The sequence below is a fragment of the Chelonia mydas genome, chromosome 2 (genome assembly GCF_015237465.2).
Source record: "Chelonia mydas isolate rCheMyd1 chromosome 2, rCheMyd1.pri.v2, whole genome shotgun sequence".
Lineage (NCBI taxonomy): Eukaryota > Metazoa > Chordata > Testudines > Cheloniidae > Chelonia > Chelonia mydas.
Window position 1 is genome coordinate 109,692,522 of NC_057850.1, and position 21,740 is coordinate 109,714,261.

Consider the following 21,740-nt stretch of genomic DNA (forward strand, 5'->3'; position numbering starts at 1 on the left):
GATTGTTTTTCTAATGTTGCGATGATGCAAGCTAAGTAGTTTTTATAAAGGAGATCAGTAGACCTGTCCTTATCCTAGAAATTGATGAAAATTAAAATCACCAAAAACTACAGAAGAATGATAGTGCTGTAAAACCTGTGCTCATATTCAAATGTCTAACATTGTTTCTGTCTTTTAGAATGGCGGAGACACAGGTGTTGATGGAGAGGCTGGAAAAAGCTGTAATTCGACTTGAATCATTGTTTTCAGATTCACACAGATCCATTGGAATGGAGTGTGGAGCTGTAAATGGAGTCAATGGAGGTATGAGTGGCTCTTTCGAGAACTGCATGCCTTTTTTTGGAATGCCAGATATATAGCTTGTAAGTGGAGCATGTTTTTTGTTCCAAGAGAGGGAGAACAATCCCAGCCCCTTAAGAGCTGAACATTAGCAGAAAGCAATATTTTTCTTTTTGTAGACTCAGTTGGAACATGTCAGGAGGCATCCTTAATCTTAATCATACGTTAGCATGCCCTAGAAAATTCAAGATTTGAACTAATCTTAAATATATAGTCCATATTTCAAGCTTTATTGCTCTGTTTTACTGTTTATATTGTTACAGAGTGCTCACCAGTTGCAAATGTCTGCTGAGGCTAATTAGCAGAAGAAATGAGTGTTCCTGAAAAGTCAGAACATACATTTTACTGAAGAAATCAGCAGTGCAAACTTTGGATTTATTTTCCAGCTCCCTGAATTGAATTTCACTGTGCAGAAACACTGCATGTAATTGCCTGATCCCCTTAATAACAGCTGAACTTGTTCTTAAGCATTTGCTCACTAATCGCTGCCACTATCGCAGCATTGGCCTTATTTTGTGCTCTCTTTCATCCTCTGTCCCCAGAAGTGCATCTCCAAAGTCCTGGAGTTTGGAACAGAGGAAGGAAGGCTGGGATCACAATCTACCCACACCTGTCTGTACCATGTTGCCAAGCCATACTTAACACTGTGCAGCTCTTAAGTTAGACTTTTGGTTGTCCTTGAAATTTCCAGGTTAAGCAAAACTGCATGAATGAATAGTCAGAGAAAAACACATGACCCACACAGAAGCTGGGAAAATAAGTAACTATTAAAAACTGTGTATTTTCAAAACATAGGCTCCAGTCCTGCAATGAGCTCCTTGCGGGGAAGACCCCTGCATCCACAGAAAGCTCACTGTGGGATTGGAGCCATTGTTACTAAGGTCCCTGTTCTGATTATTTTAATTGCAAAGCCACATCTACCCATGAAATTTGCACAACCCTGTGCTTATGGGGCCAGCTACATCAGATGGGGGGCTCACCACTGGGGAAAGTGCTGCTTTAAAATCCTGGCTGGGCTGCACAGGAAGTCAACCAGCAAAGCCTGTCTGTGAGAGGTTGTAAATAAACACATCTTCCAGCTGGTCTGGCCCTGCCTATTCTGGAGGCTGCATCCGTCAGTCCCAAGTTTCCTGGAGGACCAGGGGCTACAGGATATTCCCTGTATAGCACGGCTGCCGCAGGCAGTTGCCACAGATGTGAGCCCAGAACCTAGGCTGTGCTGGCTGCGTGCATAGAGCCCACATCATATGCAGTGTCACACTCAAGCAATCCGTGAGTTTGGAGAGATGGTAGCCGTTCTAGCAATAGTGTTCATTTTGGGCCATTGTTATGTGTGTGGTGTCATGAGCACAGCTATACGTTATATGCCTGTGATGGTTTGTTTCAGGGCAGATTTTCCCATTCCAAATGGTCTCTATGGCTAAACATGATGGCCCAAGTTCCTCACCAGAGATGAATGTGGCTCAGTAACATGACACACAGAGTTCCCCATCTGTATTTATTCACGTCACTTTCCTTAACTGTGCCCCTCAAAGATGGAGGCTCTGGGCATACCTCCTAAAGACATGTTTTAAGCCACGTTATCACTCAACTTAGTCTTAGAGCTTTACAGTTGCACCTGTCTTATAGTAAGGTCTTTATTTCATTTAAAACAGGAATTCATGTAAAAGAGTATATGTTCTTCCATAGTAATGACCCAAATAATTTACCATTGCTTACTTCAGAATATATGTGTGATAAGTTAGGCTTGAATGTATATTGTATTCCATCTTAATTGGTTAATATCTTTATCATACATGGCTTGATGGAGAAGAGTACACATTTTGGTCCTGAAGATCATGGTGGCAGGCTTGCAGGAAAAACATGCAGTTTCTGAATTACAGAGAGGTCCACAGCAAACTCTAGGATATGATCTCATAAATCAGCAGCTTTGCTTCCTAAAAATATGTGTAGCTGTGTTCTGTTTTTCTACAGTGTTAGTGTAGTTGATGGGCTGCTGTTTGAGTCTCCGTGCTCCAAAATAAAAGTTTAAAATGGAGTCTCTTGGAGACTGGCATGGATTTTTACAAAGAATATAAATAGGCTTTGGAAAACATTTTCTTCTCCACCATAAAAATCTTTGTGTGGTAGATCCCACAAGAAACTTACACATAAACATTTCAAATGGACAAAAGCCCAGAAATCCTTAGAATCGAAGGTGAGAGAAAAGTAAGTGACATAAGGAGAACAGGACAGCCTAGGCTTTCCATCAAGCAGCTTAAGCACAGAGTGCTAAACATAGGCAATTCCAAGTCCTCATTGTCAAAGCTAGTGTTTTCTGTCAAAGGGCCAAAATGCTGTTACTGCAAAAAGAGCTTTCAGAGTTATTAATCAGGGTTCTGCCGTAGTGCAGTGCCAACTGGTTAAGACAGCACTGGGCAAAGCCTGGGGTCCCTTCAGAACAGGCTTCACTTTTACCAAGTAGAGGGGAAGCTCAGGGAGAGAGGCAGGAGAAAATTTTGACCCTGATTCTGCAAAGCACTTGAGTAGCTTAAATTTGCATATGTGCTGGATCGGGGCCATAGAGAGGATATGACGGCATATCAGGGAGTGAAAAAGGGACTGGAAAACATCCTAGAAAAGATTACTTTCTCTGGCTTAAATGATATATAAGGTTATTCAGAAAGCCAGTTTGGTGTAAGAAACTGACTCTTACCTGGGTTTCCCAGTAGTCCAGACAATCCACGTCCAGTTTAAATGGAATCCACTATATCAGGAGACAGTAGTATACTCTATATGAAAAATTGTGCTTGTACTCATCAGCTTGGTATGTTAAAGGTCACATAGTCATTGAGATTAATGATTTAGTAAAGTTAGATTTTTTCCAGTGACCGGAGGAGCTTTTATCATTAATGGAATTTACAGTTTTGTAAACTCAGACAATGAAACAAGGAGATTCCAATGCTGTGCTTCAGTATACTGATCGCTTAGGAACTGATTCCCTCATATAGTAGAATTGCACTATTGCCATATTGAAGCCCCATCTTACTAGAAATTGACTTACTGGTTTTTAATGTCTGCCAAACACTTTATAAAGCTTCAGGAATGGGTGTGTGGAATAAACATAGCAGTGGTTCAGTACAGATTCCTTTAGGAGGATGACACTTGTTTTATGTATATTAATAGCACTGTGTTAATGAAAAGGTCTAAATCATGCTTATCCGGTCATTCTGACTTTGCAATATTGAAAAATGTTCATTTTAGCACCTGTTATTTTAGCACAAAGGCCGCTAGCCACATACAGTATATAGATTACATTATTTTCACGCTGCAAGCTAGGTTCCACTGGGAGCAATATTGTTTGGTTGTTGCTGGAAATAATGGTGATGCATTAATTTTCACTGATTTTACAAATCAGTGAATATGGTAAAAGATTACAACCATTTTTTCCCATTTCTACAGTATTTTTCCCTCTGGCAGCAAAGGACAGTATTACAAATTACTGACTTTATGAACCAGTTGTAATGAAATGCCTTTCTCCCAAAGGTGTAGCACCGTACGTAGAAGCCTTTGATAGACTGTTAAATGGGAGTGTGGCTGAGTTTCTCAGGAATAGCAAGATCCTGGAAGGTGATGTGAAGATACATGTGAGTATTTTCCCATTTCTCCCCAGTATAACTGTGGTTGTCTCTAAATACACAAAACCTCCTCTACCAGCCTTGATTGTGGAGAGGGCTATGGAATTCTCATTGCTGTTGCTTTAATTATTAGTAGTAGTAGTTCCCAGAGGTCTCAGTCGGATAGAACCGCATTGTACTAGTGGTTGTATGAACACAAAATATGATACAGTCCCTGTCACAAAGAGTTTACAATACAAGGCACTAATGTAGAAAAAAAAACCTTACACATATGCATTAGCATACACAATATGAGTAGTCCCATTGCGTACAGTTCAGCAAGAGCATGAATATTTGCAGGATTGGGGCCTAATTAAAGACAAGGTGCAACAAGTGAATAAAAAGCAATATGAAGTAAGAAGGGTATTAATGTGCACAACTCGGTTCCAGATCTTAAGTTTTGGGTTTTTTTTTATTTTAATCCTCATCTGCTTTCTTTATTTTCAGGACTTTTGCCTATTTTGTTTTGTTTTAAATTATTAAATTGTTTTTAATCTGCCCAATTTTTTAAATCTATGCCTGTTTCTTTTTTCTTTTGCAATAAATTTTGTAACAAGGAAGTTTTATAAAGACAAAATTAGTTCACATTGAATGTGGTCATTTTATGTGCTGATACCTCCCTTTTGTGATCTGGGTTTTTATTTTTTTTAAACTGTCTTTTCTAAAATTCAGTGACAATATACTCATTATCTTATACACATTATCTTAATCCCTCCTGGTCCCCCAGCATGAGATACATAACTCTCTGTGGCTTGTTTCTCATGCTGGGGGACAAGGATGGGATTCAGATAATGAGGAGGTTCTGATAACAGCACAGAGACCTCTGGCCAGGACTGTGAGGAGGAGCCCCCAGGCATGGGGAGGCCACCCTGCTGCTGTATGGGAGTGTGTGGAGCCCTCTGCAGCCCTGTCATGGAAGTGAGTGAGCGGGGCTGGAGAGGGCTCCCTGTACAGCTGCAGGGTCAGTGACACCCAATCCCTGCAGGTGCAAAGTGCAGGGAAGGCTGCAGCCCTGGCAGGGCAGAGCAGAGTCCTGTATGGGGATCTCTGCTGTGCCCCACTAAGACCTCCCTCCCTCACCTTGCATCTGCAGGGATCAAATGTCACCGGCCGTGGCAGTACAGGGGGCCCTCTGCAGCCATGCTGTCATGGGATTGAATGAGTGGGGCAGAGCAGAGACCCCTGGCAAGCACTGTGAGAAGGAGGAGGAGGACAAGCTCCCGGCCCTGGGGGAGACCACCCTGCTGCTGATTGGCTCCTGCCCTCGATTATCTAAACTCCCAATTACTGAGATAAAATCTGTGTCCCCCACACTGTTTTGATAATCAGAAGTATACTGTATTTTCTAAAAAGAAAAGGAGTACTTGTGGCACCTTAGAGACTAACAAATTTATTTGAGCATAAGCTTTTGTGAGCTACAGCTCACTTTCTGTGGCAGAGGGACAAAGGATGGATTCATCTGATCACAGCTTGCAACATCCTGTCTATCCTGGTAATGTCATAAAGCTACATGCAAATGGGTGGCTCATCGCTCAAAGTCAGTTAGCTGATCTGAGTTGGGGGTGAAAGAGGGTCAGGGATTTTCCCTCATCTCAATAGAGCTGTGCGACCATGCCTTTCCCCGTATGAATTAATCCTTGCCTAATTCACTGCTGCTGCTACTCTACCCCACAAACCCTGTAGCAAGGGAAACATGCAGCATCCACTGAGTTTGCAAAGACAGGGTGTCTCACCTTAGCGGCTGAGAGCATCATATTCAAAAGACCCTTGCACCCAGTCTGCTCAAGGTACAAGAGTTCTGAGGTTGCTCTCTGAACTGGGTCTCTTGTATGGTTTTATACATTATTGTCCAATAGGGTTAGAGTGCCTCAGTCAGGAAGCTCTAGCATATTGGAATGGATCAGGAGATGAGGCGGATCCAGAGTCTGACTGTCTTTAGAAATTGCTACAAAATCTGGCTCTTCAAAAAAGTCTTCCTACCATAAGAATGACACTCCCAACACTTGTAGCCTGAAGCCCCTACCAGCAAAAAATAAAACAAAACAAGCTGAAAAAAGGAGGGGAATTCCCTAGGTGCTATGGGAATACAAATTATAAAATAATAATAAAATATTTTTAAAAACAGAAACCAGGCCCTAAGCAGAGATTTGACCTCAAAAATAGAGAAGTGCGAGAGCCACCATGAAGTTCACTGTGAACTTCACTATTGCAATTGATGGGCAGCAGTATAAAATCCCATGATAAATAGGAAACCTTAGTGTTGCATCCTAACAAACAAACAAAACAATGACATGGGCTAATTTACATATGGAATCCCGAATCTCCTCTATGGTAATGGGTACACTGCAAATCCAGCCGCAGAACTCTGCTAATTGAGTAAATCCTCTCTAAGCTGGCCACCATTTGACATACACAAATTAGTCACTTAAAAGAATACTTAATTGAAAAGATTGAATCTTCCTGAAAAGGTGGGCAGTGCTGACATATTGTGGGTGCTCCTGGAATATAAATACAATAATAATTAAGAGTGTTTGTTCAGAGCTATAGAAACTATTAGTAAGTTTCCAATTGTATAAAGAAAATGGGATTCTGTTTGTAACCTGTTAAAATATTCTGAAATTTTAGTCTCTGAATTTACAACATGAAACACAGACTATAGTTGCTTTATGTTTCTACTTGCTGTTGCAACAACATCTGTGCTTTACCGTAACAAGCAGAACCAGGAGTGTTTTTCTTCTGGGTGTCTTATAGACCATGTGTCCTAAGCATTATGCTTGCAGCTGCTGTCTCTTTCACATAATAAGCTGAAGGGAAGGTTGTATTTTGTTTCAAAAAACACCTGTTGCCTAGAAAACCTCACATACCTGATTGATCAGGATGGTAATATGAGATAGAGCTCATAGGGGACGTTATATTATGCTAAAGAAATAAGGGATTTAATGTGATGCATTTCATGTTTATTGCTGTAAGAATGGTGTGGTTTGTGTTTCTGATGAAAGGAAGAGTACAGCTACATCTCATGTCCGCTGCAGTGCCCCATTCCTGTGTTTTTCTTAGCTTACTGTATGCTAGTCTTTGGAAAGAGAACAAAATAAAAAAGAGAACTGATAACTAGCTTTCGTAAGCCCTGGTGAACATAACAGCGCAGTGGATTTCAGAAAGATTAGTTCACTGAAGAAGAGTTCGGCGTAGACCCAATCCAGTTAGTAGTAGAATGGTTTTGAATTCAAACTATAGCATGTCTAGTGATGATTATTTTGGGAGGTAAAATGCATTAAAATAGCTAACCACATCAAAAACCAAAAGCAAGGATTTTTGTATAGCCTATTGAAAACAAGCTATATTAAATGTTTACGGCCAGATCTTCGGCCTTGCTGAGCCCCTGTGGTGATGCATATTGGCCACAAAACAGGTGTAACCGGCTATCTGGCAGTGTATAACTGGGGAAACCAACTCTAATCCATGCCTCTCAGAGCCCCTGAGGCATAGTGAGGCTGCTCTAACTTGAGGCCAAGGATGAAAAGGTCCAAGGAATCAGGGGAGTGCAAAGATGGCCTCCTGGTTTAAACTGCACTCATGTGGATATTCCAGCAGCCACAGATAGCTGGAGCAGAGGTGCATCAGTGACATCCCCTTTTGCCTCTGGGTGAAGCTGTCCCTGCTGGCACACAGGGGAGGGGAGGGGTGATTTTTATACATACATACACCAGCAGAAATTAATCAACCCCCCTGTATATTGTGTGTGACATTTAAATTGGGTTTCTAGGTAGTTTCTTGAGAAGAAAGATCTTGGAGTCATTATGGATAGTCCTCTGAAAACATCCACTTCATGTGCAGTGGCAGCCAAAAAAGCTACCAATGTTAGGAACCGTTAGGAAAGGGATAAATAATAAGACAGAAAATATCATATTGCCTCTATATAAATCCATGGTATGCGCACATCTTGAATACTGCATGCAGTTCTAGTTGCCTCATCTCAAAAAAGATATATTAGAATTGGAAAAGGTACAGAGAAGGGCAACAAAAATGATTATGGGTATGGAACAGCTTCCGTATGAGGAGAGATTACAAAGACTGGAACTATTCAGCTTAGAAAAGAGACGATGAAGGGGATATATATCCAAGGTCAGTAAAATCATAAATGGCATGGAGAAGATGAATCAGGAAGTGTTATTTACTCCACATCACACAAGAACTAGGGGTCATCCAATGAAATTAATATACAGGAGGTTTAAAACAAACAAAAGGAAGTACTTCTTCACCCAACACAGAGTCAGCCTGTGAAACTTGTTGCCAGGGGGTGAAGGCCAAAAATATAATGGGATTCAAAAAAAAATTAGATAAGTTCATAGAGGATAGGTCCATCAATAGCAGTTAGCCAAGATGGTCAGTAATGCAGCCCCATGCCCTAGGTGTCCTTAGCCTTTGACTGCCAGAAGCTAGGAGTGGACAATGGGATGGATCACTCAATGATTGCATGTTCTGTTCATTCTCTCTGAAGTACCTGGCATTGGCCACTGTCAGAAGACAGGATACTTGGCTAGATTGACTACTGGTCTGATCCAGTATAGCTGTTCTTATGTTCTAGGAAGGTCTTGTAGTTCAGGCACTGGCCTGGGATTTAGGAGATCTGGGTGTAGTTCCTAGCTCTGCCACAGACTTTCTGTGTAACCTTGGGCAAGTCACTTAGGCCCAGATTTTCAAAGGTATTTAGGTGCCTAACTCCCAATAAAAATAAATGGGAGTTAGGTGCCTACATACCTTTGAGGATCTGGATCTTAATCTCTGTTCCTCATCTGTAAAATGGGGATAATAATCCTTTTCCCCCACATACTTTCTCTATTTAGATTTTAAATGGATCAGGCAGGAACTTTCTCTTGCTGTGCATATACACCACATTTAGCACAATGGGTCCCCAATCTCAATAGAGGCCACTAAGCACTACTGTAATGCAAATCATTATAGGTGCTGACTCTGTGGGTGCTCCACGGCTGGAGCACCCAAGGAAAAAAATAGTAGGTGCTCAGCACCCACTAGCAGCCAGCTCTCCTCTTACCCACAGAACCTCCTGTCCGCTGGTGACCCCACCAATCAACTCCTACCCCTCCCTCCCAGCGCCACCTGCCGCCACGATCAGCTGTTCCACGGCATGCAGGAGCCGCTGGGGGAGAGGAGTGGGGACAAGGTACGCTTGGGGGGAGGAGGTGGAACTGGGCGAGAAGAAGCGGGTTAGGGATGGGGTCTTGGGGGAAGGAGTGGAGTAGGGGCAGGGCCTGGGCAGAGCTGGGGCAGGAAGAGGTGGGGTGGGAGCATGGGAGGAAGGAGTGGAGTGGAGTGGGGGCAGGGCCCGGGGTTGAGCGGGCATTGAGCACCCCCAGGCAGAGGGAAAAGCCGGTGCCTGTGCAGATCATTAATGATGGAATCTCATGTCAGTGTTCATGTACCAGGATTCAGCAAATGCTATAGGTGAACATGTACATGCAAGGTCAGACTAAGCAAGAAACATGGTTATGTGGGAGACAGACAAGATTGTCCATGATCTTTGCAGGCTGTTGTATCCTTGCTTTGTGCTGTTCACATTTTTCACAGAAGATATTAATGTGCCTTGCTTCAAAGCAGTTAATGGTGACATGACATATCTGCAGCCACCTTGCTTTGTCATGGGCTGTTGCTTTCCAGTTGTTGGGATCAACCTGATATACTTTCACGTTTGACTTCAGGGTGTCTTTATATCATTTCTATTGGCCACCACGAGAACAGGTACCTTACATTAGATGACCATAAAATATGGTCCTGAGTATTCTCAAATTGGCAATAGAACGAGATGCCCAAACTAATGCAGCTGAGTGTTTATGAGCATGCTTTGAATGCCAGACATTCGACAATGATTCAGGATTTCGATATTGGGAATCTTGCCCCACCATTTGATCCTGCAAATGGACCAAACACAGCACATGTGGAACTGATCAAGTTTCCAAATCATTAATAATAATTAGACTAAGGGAAGGTAACTTTCTTTTTCGTCCTGTTGGTAACTACCTACAAAATAAGTAATAATCTACATCTGTTCATGACAAGCATTTTATTGTAAGATATAACACTCCCTGTACTCAAATCATCTGTCCTTTACAGGGAGACGTGTAGAAGTAGACATTGGACTTTCATGGTAATGATTTTTCAACAGGATCTCCTTTCTGTGATGGGCAGAAAACACTTTTACAATTTATATTGCCTAATTTAACCACGCACTATCAAACCTATTATTTGGCTGATTCCTCATTAACAAGGCAATGTGCTTACAGGGCAGCAGAATGCACACGTGTACTCTCATGTTGATCTTGCTGTGCCCACAGGCTGTGTGGTTTCAGGCATTGTGCTAAAAGTTGAGTCAGGACTCAAAGTAGAGAATGATGTCAGTCTGCCCAATGAGAAGCATGCAGCAGGGCTATCTCTCAGCTGTTGAAAGCAAACACTAGATAGAGCAGTTTTCAGGGTAGGGAAACAACAGAGCAAAAGAAAAAAGAATGAAGCAAAAATATTTTTAAAATATTCAAAATACAATTTTGTAAAATAAAGAGAAAATTAAATAAAAAATAGTCTTAATATGATGTTGATCGAAAAAAACAATATTAAAAAAATCCAGAAATTCTCAAAGTTAAGGTTGCTTTAGTAATCCTGACTTAGCTTTATTGCACATCCTATATCTGTACCATAAAATATTACATAATATAAATTTAAATCTTAATGTATTACTGGTTAAGAAGACAGACAGGAATACAAGATACTACATATGTGCAATATGGTCAAATTACCAATGCAATACCCACATTTACTTGTGGAATTTCCTGACTTTTGATTGCTTGGAAGCAGCTCCCATGGAAGTCAATCAGAATCTTTCTGTTGATTTTAATAGCAAATTGGATTGGGTTCTTTGTTTCTTAACCTTAATGTTGCAGTAATGCCAGCTTTATCTTAAAAAGGAGGAGAAAAAAAGTCCAACAGACACTGCTTAAAAACGGGAAATGGTGCCCAGCATGCCTAGCTGTGCATTGCTGGCACCAGAAGCATGCACCTGTAAGTTTGGGGGTGGGGGCGGGAATTCTACTGGGAGTCCTCCAGATGGCATTTGTTAAGTCAGAACATTAAGAACCCAAAAACAAAAATAGTCAATCTATCAACAATTCTATACAACCTGCTTCCATAGGCTTGGATTCTGCATAAATTTACACACATGCTTAAGCATGTACATTGTCCCACTGAAACCACTGGGATGGCTTGAGGGAGGGAGTAGAGTTAAACACATGCATAAGTGTTTGCAGGATCACGACCTTAGACTGTAAGCCTCTCAGGACAGGGACAGTGTCTTCTTCTGTGTTTGTACAGCACTGAATACTGTGGGATCCTCATCTCAAAATGGATGTTGACAAAATAGGGAAGGTTCAGACAGAGGCTGATTAAGGTTTTGTGGGGCCCTGGCCAGAGCAAGTGGGGGGGCCCTCCCAATGGTCCCGCCCCCGTTCCGCTCCTTCTGCTTGCGGCCCTGCCCCTGGCCCCACACCATTCTGCCCTGCCCACTGTGGCCCCTGTTTGCTCCCTTCTGCCACCCCCCACTGTGGCCCCAAGACTGGAGAAGCTCTGTTCCCCTGCCCCAGCCCTGGGGCCACAGTGGGGAGTGAGAACTCCCCCAGCCCTGAGGCTGCGGCAGGGAGTCAGAGCTCCTCCATCCCGGGGCTGCAGCCGGGGTCTGGATGCTGGGTGCTTCTTCTGCTGGGGAGCAGGGTCGGGACATTGGGGTTTCCCCTGCCCCGTCCGTCCTGTGGTATCTGCTGGAGTCCGGGCGCTGGGGCTTCCCCCACTGCCTTGTGCTTCCGCCAGAGAGTGGGGTTGGGGCTTGGGGGCTTCCCCCGCCACGCCCGGTGCTGCTGCCAGGGCTCCGGGCTTCTGCTGCCCCACGGCAGATGTCTGCTGGGGCGGGGCAACCATTTTCTGGGACCCCCCCAATTGGCTGGGGCCCCTGGACTCGGCCCCTGTCGGCCTGTTGGCTAATCCACCACTAGGTTCAGAAAAGAGAAGAATTATGTGAGATCTGGAAAATCTGCCTTAAATAAGAGATTAAAGAAGCTTCATCTGTGTAGTTTATCCAAGAGAAGGTTAAGAGGTGACTGGAAGCTGAAGTAGACAAATTCAGACTAGAAAGAAGGTGCAGGTAACAGTGAGGGTGATTAACCACTGGAAAAATATAGGAGGGATGTGGTGGATTTTCAGGCACTTGAAGTCTCTAAATCAACATTTGAACTTTCAAATTTCAGCAATTTTTGAGGTATGATAAAAACTGGTGGTGAGAATAGAAAATAATGTTGTCAAGTTTTTTTTTGTAATTCCCACAACAGCTGAACATAATCAGCTTCAGTTTAAAACAGACATCTTCTGTGCAGAAACCAAACATGAAAAATATCAGCCCATAAGAAGAATTTTGGGGGAAGTCACAAGTGAGTAAAAACAGGGGTCGGGTGGGAGTGTGGTGTTATAACTTAAGCCTTTTCTGCATTCTTAATTCTAGAGGTGGCATCCTCAACCCTGCTCTGTCTCCTTTTTGCTTGGTTAACGGGCCTGAATGTCATAAAGGGGTCCTAAAAGCCCCGGTTGCAGCTGGGGGAGGGTTCCTTTGGCACACACACTGCAGAAGACAGCTGTCGGGTTGCCTTCCAAGGAGCTCATTCTAAGCCCCAGGATAGGGGGCTTGTCAGGGGTGGCACTCCAGCAGGCAGACTTTGGAGGTTCACAGCCATTAGGAAACGGTTCCCAAACCTCTTCTCTGCATGACCCCATTTTCAGATGTATTGTTTCCTATGACCCCAGATAATCTGAAGGATGCCATTTTAAAACAGTGTCCTCTGCACAGCATCACCTCGTAGGTGCAAGATCAGGCTTCATAGAGGATGCCATTTTGTTCTGCACATCAGCGGTGTCCACCATGGAGTGTGATCTCGCAGACACCATACATGTGAGGTCATGGTGTACAGAGGATGCCATTTTACAATCCTGCGCACTCAGGATTGCTGTGACCCCACCCACTAACGGAGCGACCCCACTAGAGGTGTCCGCCCATAGATTCGGAACCACTGCAGGAAGGCAATCCTCCTTAAAGCTCTCCTTTGCTGTGATGCCTGTAAAAAAAAAAAATGACAATGATGAGGCTGCTTTGTGTTCTAAGACCACTGCATATCATGCTGACCAATACTGTCTCATTGTTTCCTTGCACTGTCTGCATGTACTTATTGCTTGTTTCTTGTCTTATACTTAGATTATAAATTCCTTGGGGCATCTGTTTTTCCCCCTATGTTTGTACAGTGCCTAGCGTAGTGGGGTCCTTGTCCATGACTAGGGCTCCTAGGAGCTATGGTAAAATAAATAATAAGAAGTCCTGAAAGGGGGCCATACCTTAGACAGCCCCAAGGCTAACTTATGCTGGGGACCTCTTCAGTCCCAGACAGCCCAAGATTGGGAGAGTACAAAGGTGGGTTAAAGCCGCCATAGCCGCCCATCCTTCTAGGCTGGGAGTTCTGTGCCTGTCACAGTGCTAGCAGACTCCTATGTAGTCCTCGCCAAAATAGAAAGCTGCCCTGATCCAGCAGAAAATCTAAGGGGGAATGGCAGAATTAGTATTACCTGCCCTCCGCATCAGGGCAAGCTCCCCGCATCAAGCAATAGTTGACAGCTTCTTGCACCATTGAATCTGGCCTGTGGTTTTAATTTCTCTCACAGTGAAGGAGAATGTATTATTATTTTTTCATCCCAAAGCTGCAGTGCTACTGAGCCCAGTTTTTCAAGTTGAGAATAATATACCCCTCAGTGTCCATTTTTAAAGCTTTTCCTCTGATGCTGAACAGTAGTTCCCCTCTCTTATGCTTGATTGGAGTTATTTGTTTTTACAGGCAGTGAACAAGCTTTTTCATTAATTTTCAATCTCATTTTCTCCAGGAACCACGTGCCTTCACTGCCCGGCATAACTCCTCTCTCCCTCCCCCTCGCTTTTTTTTTTTAGTTGGTGGCTGCAACTGTTTGAGTCGCATAGAAATGCTGGGTTTGGAAACTGGGGGTTATTTATTGCAGTCAGCATATATGCAAACAATGAGTTCAGAATCTGGCTCTTCAGTCAGTTTCTAGAAAAAAGGAGTTCAGTGAATAATGAGTATTAACAAGGCACAAGAGAAACTGATGTGCCGTTTGAATGTTGTTTTAAATAAGCTGGGAGTGATGTTGCGGGAGGGGGGAGCGACTGGTATTGTAAATGTGCATTTGCCTCTTTTTGTTCAGATTGAAGCATATTATCAGTATGTCCAGTTTCATGAATGCTGGAGAATAAATTTGGGTAGAACAATCCTGTTGTTGCTAACTTCTGTTATCATATGACATCATGAACTATACTATATCACTTCATAATCAATCTGAACTATGCACACATACACACAAAAACACCAGTGGGTAATGCAAAAATTTATTTAGTTATTTACAAATTTAATTTCACATTTCTCAACAACTCCTGGAGGTGCAGTAAAATAGATTGGTACAGGGTCTTGAAGTCAGTAGTTAAGTCTGAAATCTTTTTATAGCCTTCTATTTAAGGAATGACCTTAGGTCAAATTCTGCTCTCAGCTATATCACTGTGAACCTGGAATAAATCAATGGAGTTACTTTGAATTTACATCTGGTATAACTGAGGACAGAGTTTAGTCTCCTGAGCTTATTCTTATAAAATACCTGTTTAACAGAGACCAAGGGTGACTGCAGAAACTGCATATTTCTTTGTAATCAATACTAAAAATTAAATCAGAGCCCAAAATATTCAAACATGGTGCCTAAAAGTAGACCTCTAAGTCCATATTTAAATACCTAGGACTGGTCTGCACTACAAACTTGCATTGGCACAGCTGCATTGATGCAGCTGCACTGCTGTAGCGCTTCTGGTGAAGACTCTCTAAGCTGACGGAAGAGAGCTCTCCTATTGACTTAAAAACTCCACCTCTGCGAGAGGCAGTAGCTACATCGGTGGGAGAAGCTCTCCCGCCGACATAGTGCTGTCTACCCAGGGGTGTTAAGGTCAATATAACTATGTTGCTCAGGGGTGTAGATTTTTCACACCCCTGAGCAATGTAGTTATACCTAAGTAAGTTTGTAGTGTCAACCTGGCCCTAGATAAATGGCCTGCTTTAGTGCTTTTCAGAGATGCTGAGCACCTGCAACTCCAAGTCATGAACTGGAGAACCCTGGGTACATAGTACCTCTGAAAGTCAGGCCACTCTTTAGCAGATGGGTACCTAAATATAGTTTTAAATGCCTTAACTTTAAATACCTACATCTGTAAATTTTGGCCTGGGAGTCTTCCAAAACCATATAAATGGAAATCAAATTCAAAGGAGCCAGGATTCTGACAAATTACTTACTTTGAATGGTATCAGTGATTTCAGTAGGGCTACTCACAGAGAAAGGTGGGTAAGGGTGTAAAAATCTAGACCAGGGATCGGCAAACTTTGGCACACGGCTTGCGAGGGTAAGCCCCCTGGCGGGCCGGGCCGGTTTGTTTACCTGCTGTGTCCACAGATTCGACCAACCGTGGCTCCCTCTGGCCGCGGTTCACCACTTCAGGCCAATGTCTGTGGGAAGCGGCACGGGCTGAGGGATGTGCTGGCCGCCGCTTCCCGCAGCCCCCATTGGCCTGGAGCAGCAAACCGTGGCCACTGGGAGCCGCGATCAGCTGAACCAGCCCGGCCTGCCAGGGGTTTTCCCTGCACAAGCAGCGGAACAAGTTTGGGAACCACTGGTCTAGAGTCAGCTGCATAGAGACATCAGTGGGACCAGAAATTCACCCTTACTTTCTGCATGGGCCAATGAGAGAAAGATGATGGTCGTTTGCTCGCTTTGCTTTTCCTAGACCAGTTCAGTTACTAGCCCAGTGTTTAGAGAATTGTCAGTGACTAACATTTGGCCCAGTTATACAAACCAAAGAAACCAAAACAAAACAAAAAAAAGCAATCAAATTATTCAGCAGTACAGCATACATATTGTCTCTGCAGCTGCACTGGGTAGTTTGTTTGTTCCTGTTTAATCAAAGCTCCATTCTTTCTCCATTTCTTCCTTGTTCCTTAAAGCCATCAGGAGGTCATACTTCTGAAAGAGTAGCCTCTTCACTCTCAAAAGGCTCTTGAAAACAGACAAGTATCTCAGAGGCAAGACCATTTTCTCCTTTTGGTGGTTGAACTCTTTCTTACAATTCTTAAAAGAAAGAACGGAGTATTAGCTCATGGTAATGTTGTGACCCTCAGTCAGTTGGGGTGTTTATTGCTATAATGTGTGTGTGTAAGATAGAATAAGATGTTTAAGCTGGAAGAAAAAGTAACACATTGATGCTCTTAGAGCCAACTTTGTGATTGGCATCATTTGAGCTTCACCAGGTTGTCCCCCTGACCATCTTGGCTAACAGCCATTGATGGACTTATGTGTTTTATTGTCTATAAAATGTGCTTATGACGAGGTAAAGCCACAGCCTGGAAAAAGGTGAGGGATTGATTTCCAGGCAGGCCCTCCTGAGACACTCCCTTGTGGCAGGACCATCCCTCCCCAGGATTCTGGCCTTGGCTCGCCCATCTCAGTATCCCTCAGATCACCCCACCACTGCACTTTAAGCCAAAGCCATCCATGTTCCAGGCTCAGTTATTAAAATACGGGCTTCAGAATAACCCTTTACAATCTGAAAAGAAAGTCCCAATTTAATAGCTCAAAATTTATCACTTAGCTCTGTCATCTTCTGCCAATCCAGACCCTTCCATCCCACTCATCCTTCAGAATGGGGTACCAGGCTTCCTTCCATGTCCTCTTAATATACTCAAGGCCCAGTGGTGGATTATCTTATGGGCCCCTGGGGCCTGTCCCCAGGGGCCCCGGCGAATTGGGGGGCCCCTCAGGATTGCCGGAATTCTGGCCCCACCCCCTGCCCCACCCCTTCTCTCTCCCTGCCACCCAGCTCCTCCTCTTCCCCCTGAGGCACCGCTCCGTGGTTAGGCCAGACGCAGGAGTTATAGGATGACCATATTCCCCACACACCCTGTACGGCGCAGCCCCTCGAATCCCTCTCCCCCCTCCCTCCCACTCAGAGCTACCAGCCCCTCTCCTTCCCCTCATTTTACACATGGGTATAGTGATACGCACAGAGGTTAGTGAATTACCTACAGTCAAGCACAAAGTGAATCAAGTATCACTGCTAGTTAGAGAACTCAAGAGTCCTGACTGCCAGTCTCCAACACTTACCAATAGATACTGTTTTAATAAAAAAATTCATGTCTCAGCTATTACAATATTTGGCACTTAGGCAGAGTTCTCTGGCATAATGCTGTGTTATGTGTACAGACATCTGCAGCTGTCCACACTCACTCACCTGAAATTACAGGCTCCAAAACTACTGTCACAAGTATCAGCAGGGTTATTAATTCAAAACCAAACAATTTATTGACAAGGTGACAACTTTAAGATAGACAAATTTTTAGTGCGGTGAACCATTTATTTTCATTCATATTTATTTCTATGTTGACTGTTTTACATCAGTGTTTGATTCTTTGACATGTAAATAAACAAGGCTCCTGCCCTCAGCAGCTTACGATCTAGTGTTTTCCCAATAAATATTTATTTTATATTTAGTATTTTTAAATTTCAAGCTGCTTTATAAAAGCTAAATAATTAATCCTCACTCCCTGCTTGGGAGGTAAGTAAGTAAAAATCATTTTATGATGTGGAAACTTAGACAATGCAAAGTTATGCCAGAAGCAAAGATCACCTAGCGAAGAAGAGAACTCATTTTTCTGGCTCCACAGCCTGTGCTGAGATGCTCTTACTACATCAGCTTCTCAAACTACTTAAAAAGAAAAAGTTACATCTCGTATCTGTGTTAAACAGGAATAATTGAAGTATTTTAAATCATTACATGTTTTTCTTTATTAAACAAGTTGCAATAAGATAGGCAGTTCTAACTTACTTAAAACAATAAAGGCAGTAAAATAAAGTGTAGCAACTGTACACGGTTCCTTTGTTGTCTTCAATAAATACCCCCATAGCTGTTTTTTTCCAGACAGCCCAGTATGTTATATATAAGCTATGTAGGCTTTTCGCAGCTCCCCTCTCACCCTCACTCAGATTCATTCCTTCCCCATTTGAATTGGCCTTTTAGACAGCCAAAATTTCCCCTCTCTTTTAAACATATATACACACTGCTCCTTTGCTCCCTGTATTTGTATACAGACCTTCCCTTCTAGGGCCCCCCCGAATCCCTCTCTCCCCTCCCCCCGCACAGAGCTGCTACTACCCCAAGACCCTTTTTGGCAAAGCTGGGCATTTATCCCATTTGCTCTTGCCAATTGATGATGGACAAATACCTAGTTTTGCCAAAAAAGTCAGGACGTCCAGGGCAGGGCTTAAAAAGGGGACTGTCCTGGCCAAAATAGGATGTATGGTCACCCTACCATGTCACCCTACCTACGTATGGTCACCCTGCCTACGTATGGTCACCTGTAATAAAAGCCACCCAGGGAGCCTGGGGAACCCCGGACCCTCCACCTGCCCTGGGCGAGGAGCCGGGGTGCCCGAGAACAGCCCCCGGCTCATGTCCCAGCTTCCCAGGATGCGCTGTCTAGGACAGGTGGAGGGTCCAGGACTCCCCACAGCAGCCCAGGCTCTCTGGGCAGCTCTTACCACAGCCCAGCTTCTGGCCAGGCCAGGAGGCAGGGCCATGGGGGGAAAGGGAGAAGCAGAGGATGGGGCTCCATGGTGGGGTGTGTGTGTGTGGGGGGGCAATGTTCTTTGTGCCCAGGGCCCCAATAAATCTTAATCCACCTCTGTCAAGGCCCCAAATGAAGAAGCTGAATAAATAGCATCCAGCCATCCTGGGCCTAAACAAAACTCCCATGCAATCAGTGTCTGCCCTCCCTGGCCTGGGCTTAAAATCCTAGTCCATCCTGGGTCCTTCCCCAGGACCCTGTCCCTGTACAGAAGAGCGGGCTACAGGGTAATTCCCTGATCCTTTTACCCAGTAGCTGTCTACTGCTTCCTTCACCAGGGGACTCTGGGAAGCACCATGCAGCTATCCCAGAGAGCTCCCACCAGTACACATGTACCCACACACATACACTGTCCTAACTACTTCAAGGCTCTTTATAGAGGCCAGGTACTGTCTATGAGGCCCCATTGAGAGGCAGCTAATTAGTCACAGGTGAACTGAACCCAGTCCCTCTTAACAGGGCCAGTCATCCTATGACAGGATCCTTGCTATCCCTGGCCAGACAGGATATATAAGGAAGAAAAACCTGGGTCATGGGGAAGAACACTGTGGCCTCTTTCTCCTTGGCTGGTTGAGGCAGGGAAAAGTCTGGGGATAGCAAGCAACATTTTTCAGCTGAGTTGTTATTTTGTGTTGTTCATCTCCTTTGTTATGAACAATCTACCATGCAGGGACCTGGGCATGGAGTTTGCTTCCCTTTCTGGCTGCTGGAACAGCCCACCAGCCTACAGCGCTCATATTCCCAAACTCAAGGTGCAGGTATGAAATGTATACACATTCAGAATTTATAGTTTGCAAAGATAATAAAAAGAACAAACATTGCCCCAAAACAAAGCGAATTACCACCACCACCACCACCACAGCCTGAGAGGAGGGATGGACTTACCATTGCCTAGGACCATGCCTGCACTACAGAATTGAACTGTTCCTAACTGAATGGGTGGTATAGAATTGGGTCAGGCACAAATGGCTCAGCGTAACCTTGTCAGTTCACATTCTGAACCAATGAAGCTTTGCCCAGTGTCCAAACTAGCACTATTGTAAACAGTTCAATTGCAGTATCTTTTCTAAGCTTCGCTCCCAGAGTTCCTGGCACCACTACCAGAGCAGTGCATTCAGGGAGACATCAAAAGCCAGTAGTGAACAAACATAAGAAAGGCCATATTGGATCAGACAAATGGTCCAGTATCCTGTCTTCTGACAGTGGCCGGTGCCGGATGCTTCAGAGTGAATGAACAGAATAGGGCATTTATTGAGTGATCCATCCCCTATCGTCGAGTCCCAGCATCTGGCAGTCAGAGGCTTAGGGACACCCAGAAAATAGGGGCTAATAGCCATTGGTGGACATAGCCTCTGTGAATCTATCTCATTCTTTTTTTGAACCCAGTTATAGTTTTGGCCTTCACAACATCCCCTGGCAATGAGTTCCACAGGTTGTCTTTGCATTATGTGAAGAAGTACTTCCTTTTGTTTGTTTTAAACCTGTTGCGTATTAATTTCATCGGGTGACCCTTGGTTCTTGTGTTATGTGAAGGAGTGAATAACACTTCCTTATTCACTTTCTCCACGCCATTCATGATTGTGTAGACTTCTGTCACATCTCCCCTTAGCTATCTCTTTTCAGACAGTCCCAGTCTTCTTAATCTCTCCTCATAGGGAGTCTGTACCATACCCCTAATCATTTTTGTTGCCTTTCTCTGTACTTTTTCCAATTCTAATACGTATATTTTTGAGATGGAGTGACTGCATGCAGGTGCATGCAGTATTCAAAGTGTGGGTGTACCAGGGGTTTATATAGTGGTATTGTGATATTTACTGTCTTATTATCTATCGCTTTCCTAATGGCGTCTAACATTCTGATAGTTTTTTTGACTGCTGGTTCACATTGAGCGGATGCTTTCAGAGAACTATCTCTGATGACTCCAAGATCTCTTTCTTGAGTGGTAACAGCTAATTTAGACCCCATCATTAGGGTGCACTGTAGGAGAGTGGTTTGAATCACTACAATTTGGGCAAGTCTCCATCTACACTGGCACTAAAAGAATGCAGTAGTTTAGACTGTCTAAAAGGAAGTTTAATCCAAATCGTTTCTTGGAACACATGTTAACCATTCGGAGCACTTTTGTATGTGGACATGAGATATTTTACAAGTCTACTGGGGGACTAAACGTTCTTAGAACAGTAAAATTCTCTAGAGTAGACAAGGCCTTACTTGGCCGGATAAGGGGGAGAAGTGAATTCCTGAGTCAAGGACCCTCTGCTGAGAACACACTGCCACCAGCCACTGTGAAAATACATGTATCCTCCAGATGTTGCAGACATATGTACTGATGACAACCTTCACTGAAGCCTGAATTTTAGCTAACATCAGCCCAAATATATCTATGTGAAATTGTAGAGGCAGCTTCAAAACTGCTTAAAAGACACACACACACACACACAGCATACAGTTTATTTAATCTCTTTAGTCATCTGTCATGCACAGAGCTAATTGTATGGTGTGGCAGCTAGGATGATACAGGTATACTGTTTTTTATCGTGCTTTCTCCAGAGAAGGGGAAGTTTTGGCCAGAACTAGGGCACAGTGCTTTTAAGATGCATAGTTTACTGTACTTGTACATTAGGAAGCAGATTTTCGAAACTGCTAAGACCTCAGCAGCTCCCATTGACAGCCATTAGGAGCTGAGCTCTTTTTAAAATCCAGCGTCTTATTTAGGATCTTAAATGGGAGCTATTGGGTGCTGAGCTTTTTCGAACATCTGGTTCTATGTATATGTGCCTGTACAGCAATCTAGCCAGAATTCTGCAGAGACCTTTTGTAGGACAAATGCAGTGTCACTGTCTGTAATATGCCACTGCTCTTCCTTTTTAAACACCTCACAGCCGTTGGGACTGTTTCACACATTTCATTGTTACCTACA

General features: G+C 43.7%; 1 protein-coding gene across 1 annotated transcript in view; it reads left to right on the forward strand.

Moving 5' to 3' along the window:
- The window catches only part of CAP2 (cyclase associated actin cytoskeleton regulatory protein 2), an 86,605-nt gene that overhangs the window by 11,352 nt on the left and 53,513 nt on the right, over positions 1–21,740 (forward strand). Inside the window, exons 2-3 of the mRNA XM_007054875.4 lie at positions 179–303; positions 3,865–3,965. Coding sequence (XP_007054937.2) covers positions 180–303; positions 3,865–3,965 — 225 coding nt within the window. The 5' untranslated portion in view covers position 179. The remainder of the gene's footprint in view (positions 1–178; positions 304–3,864; positions 3,966–21,740) is intronic.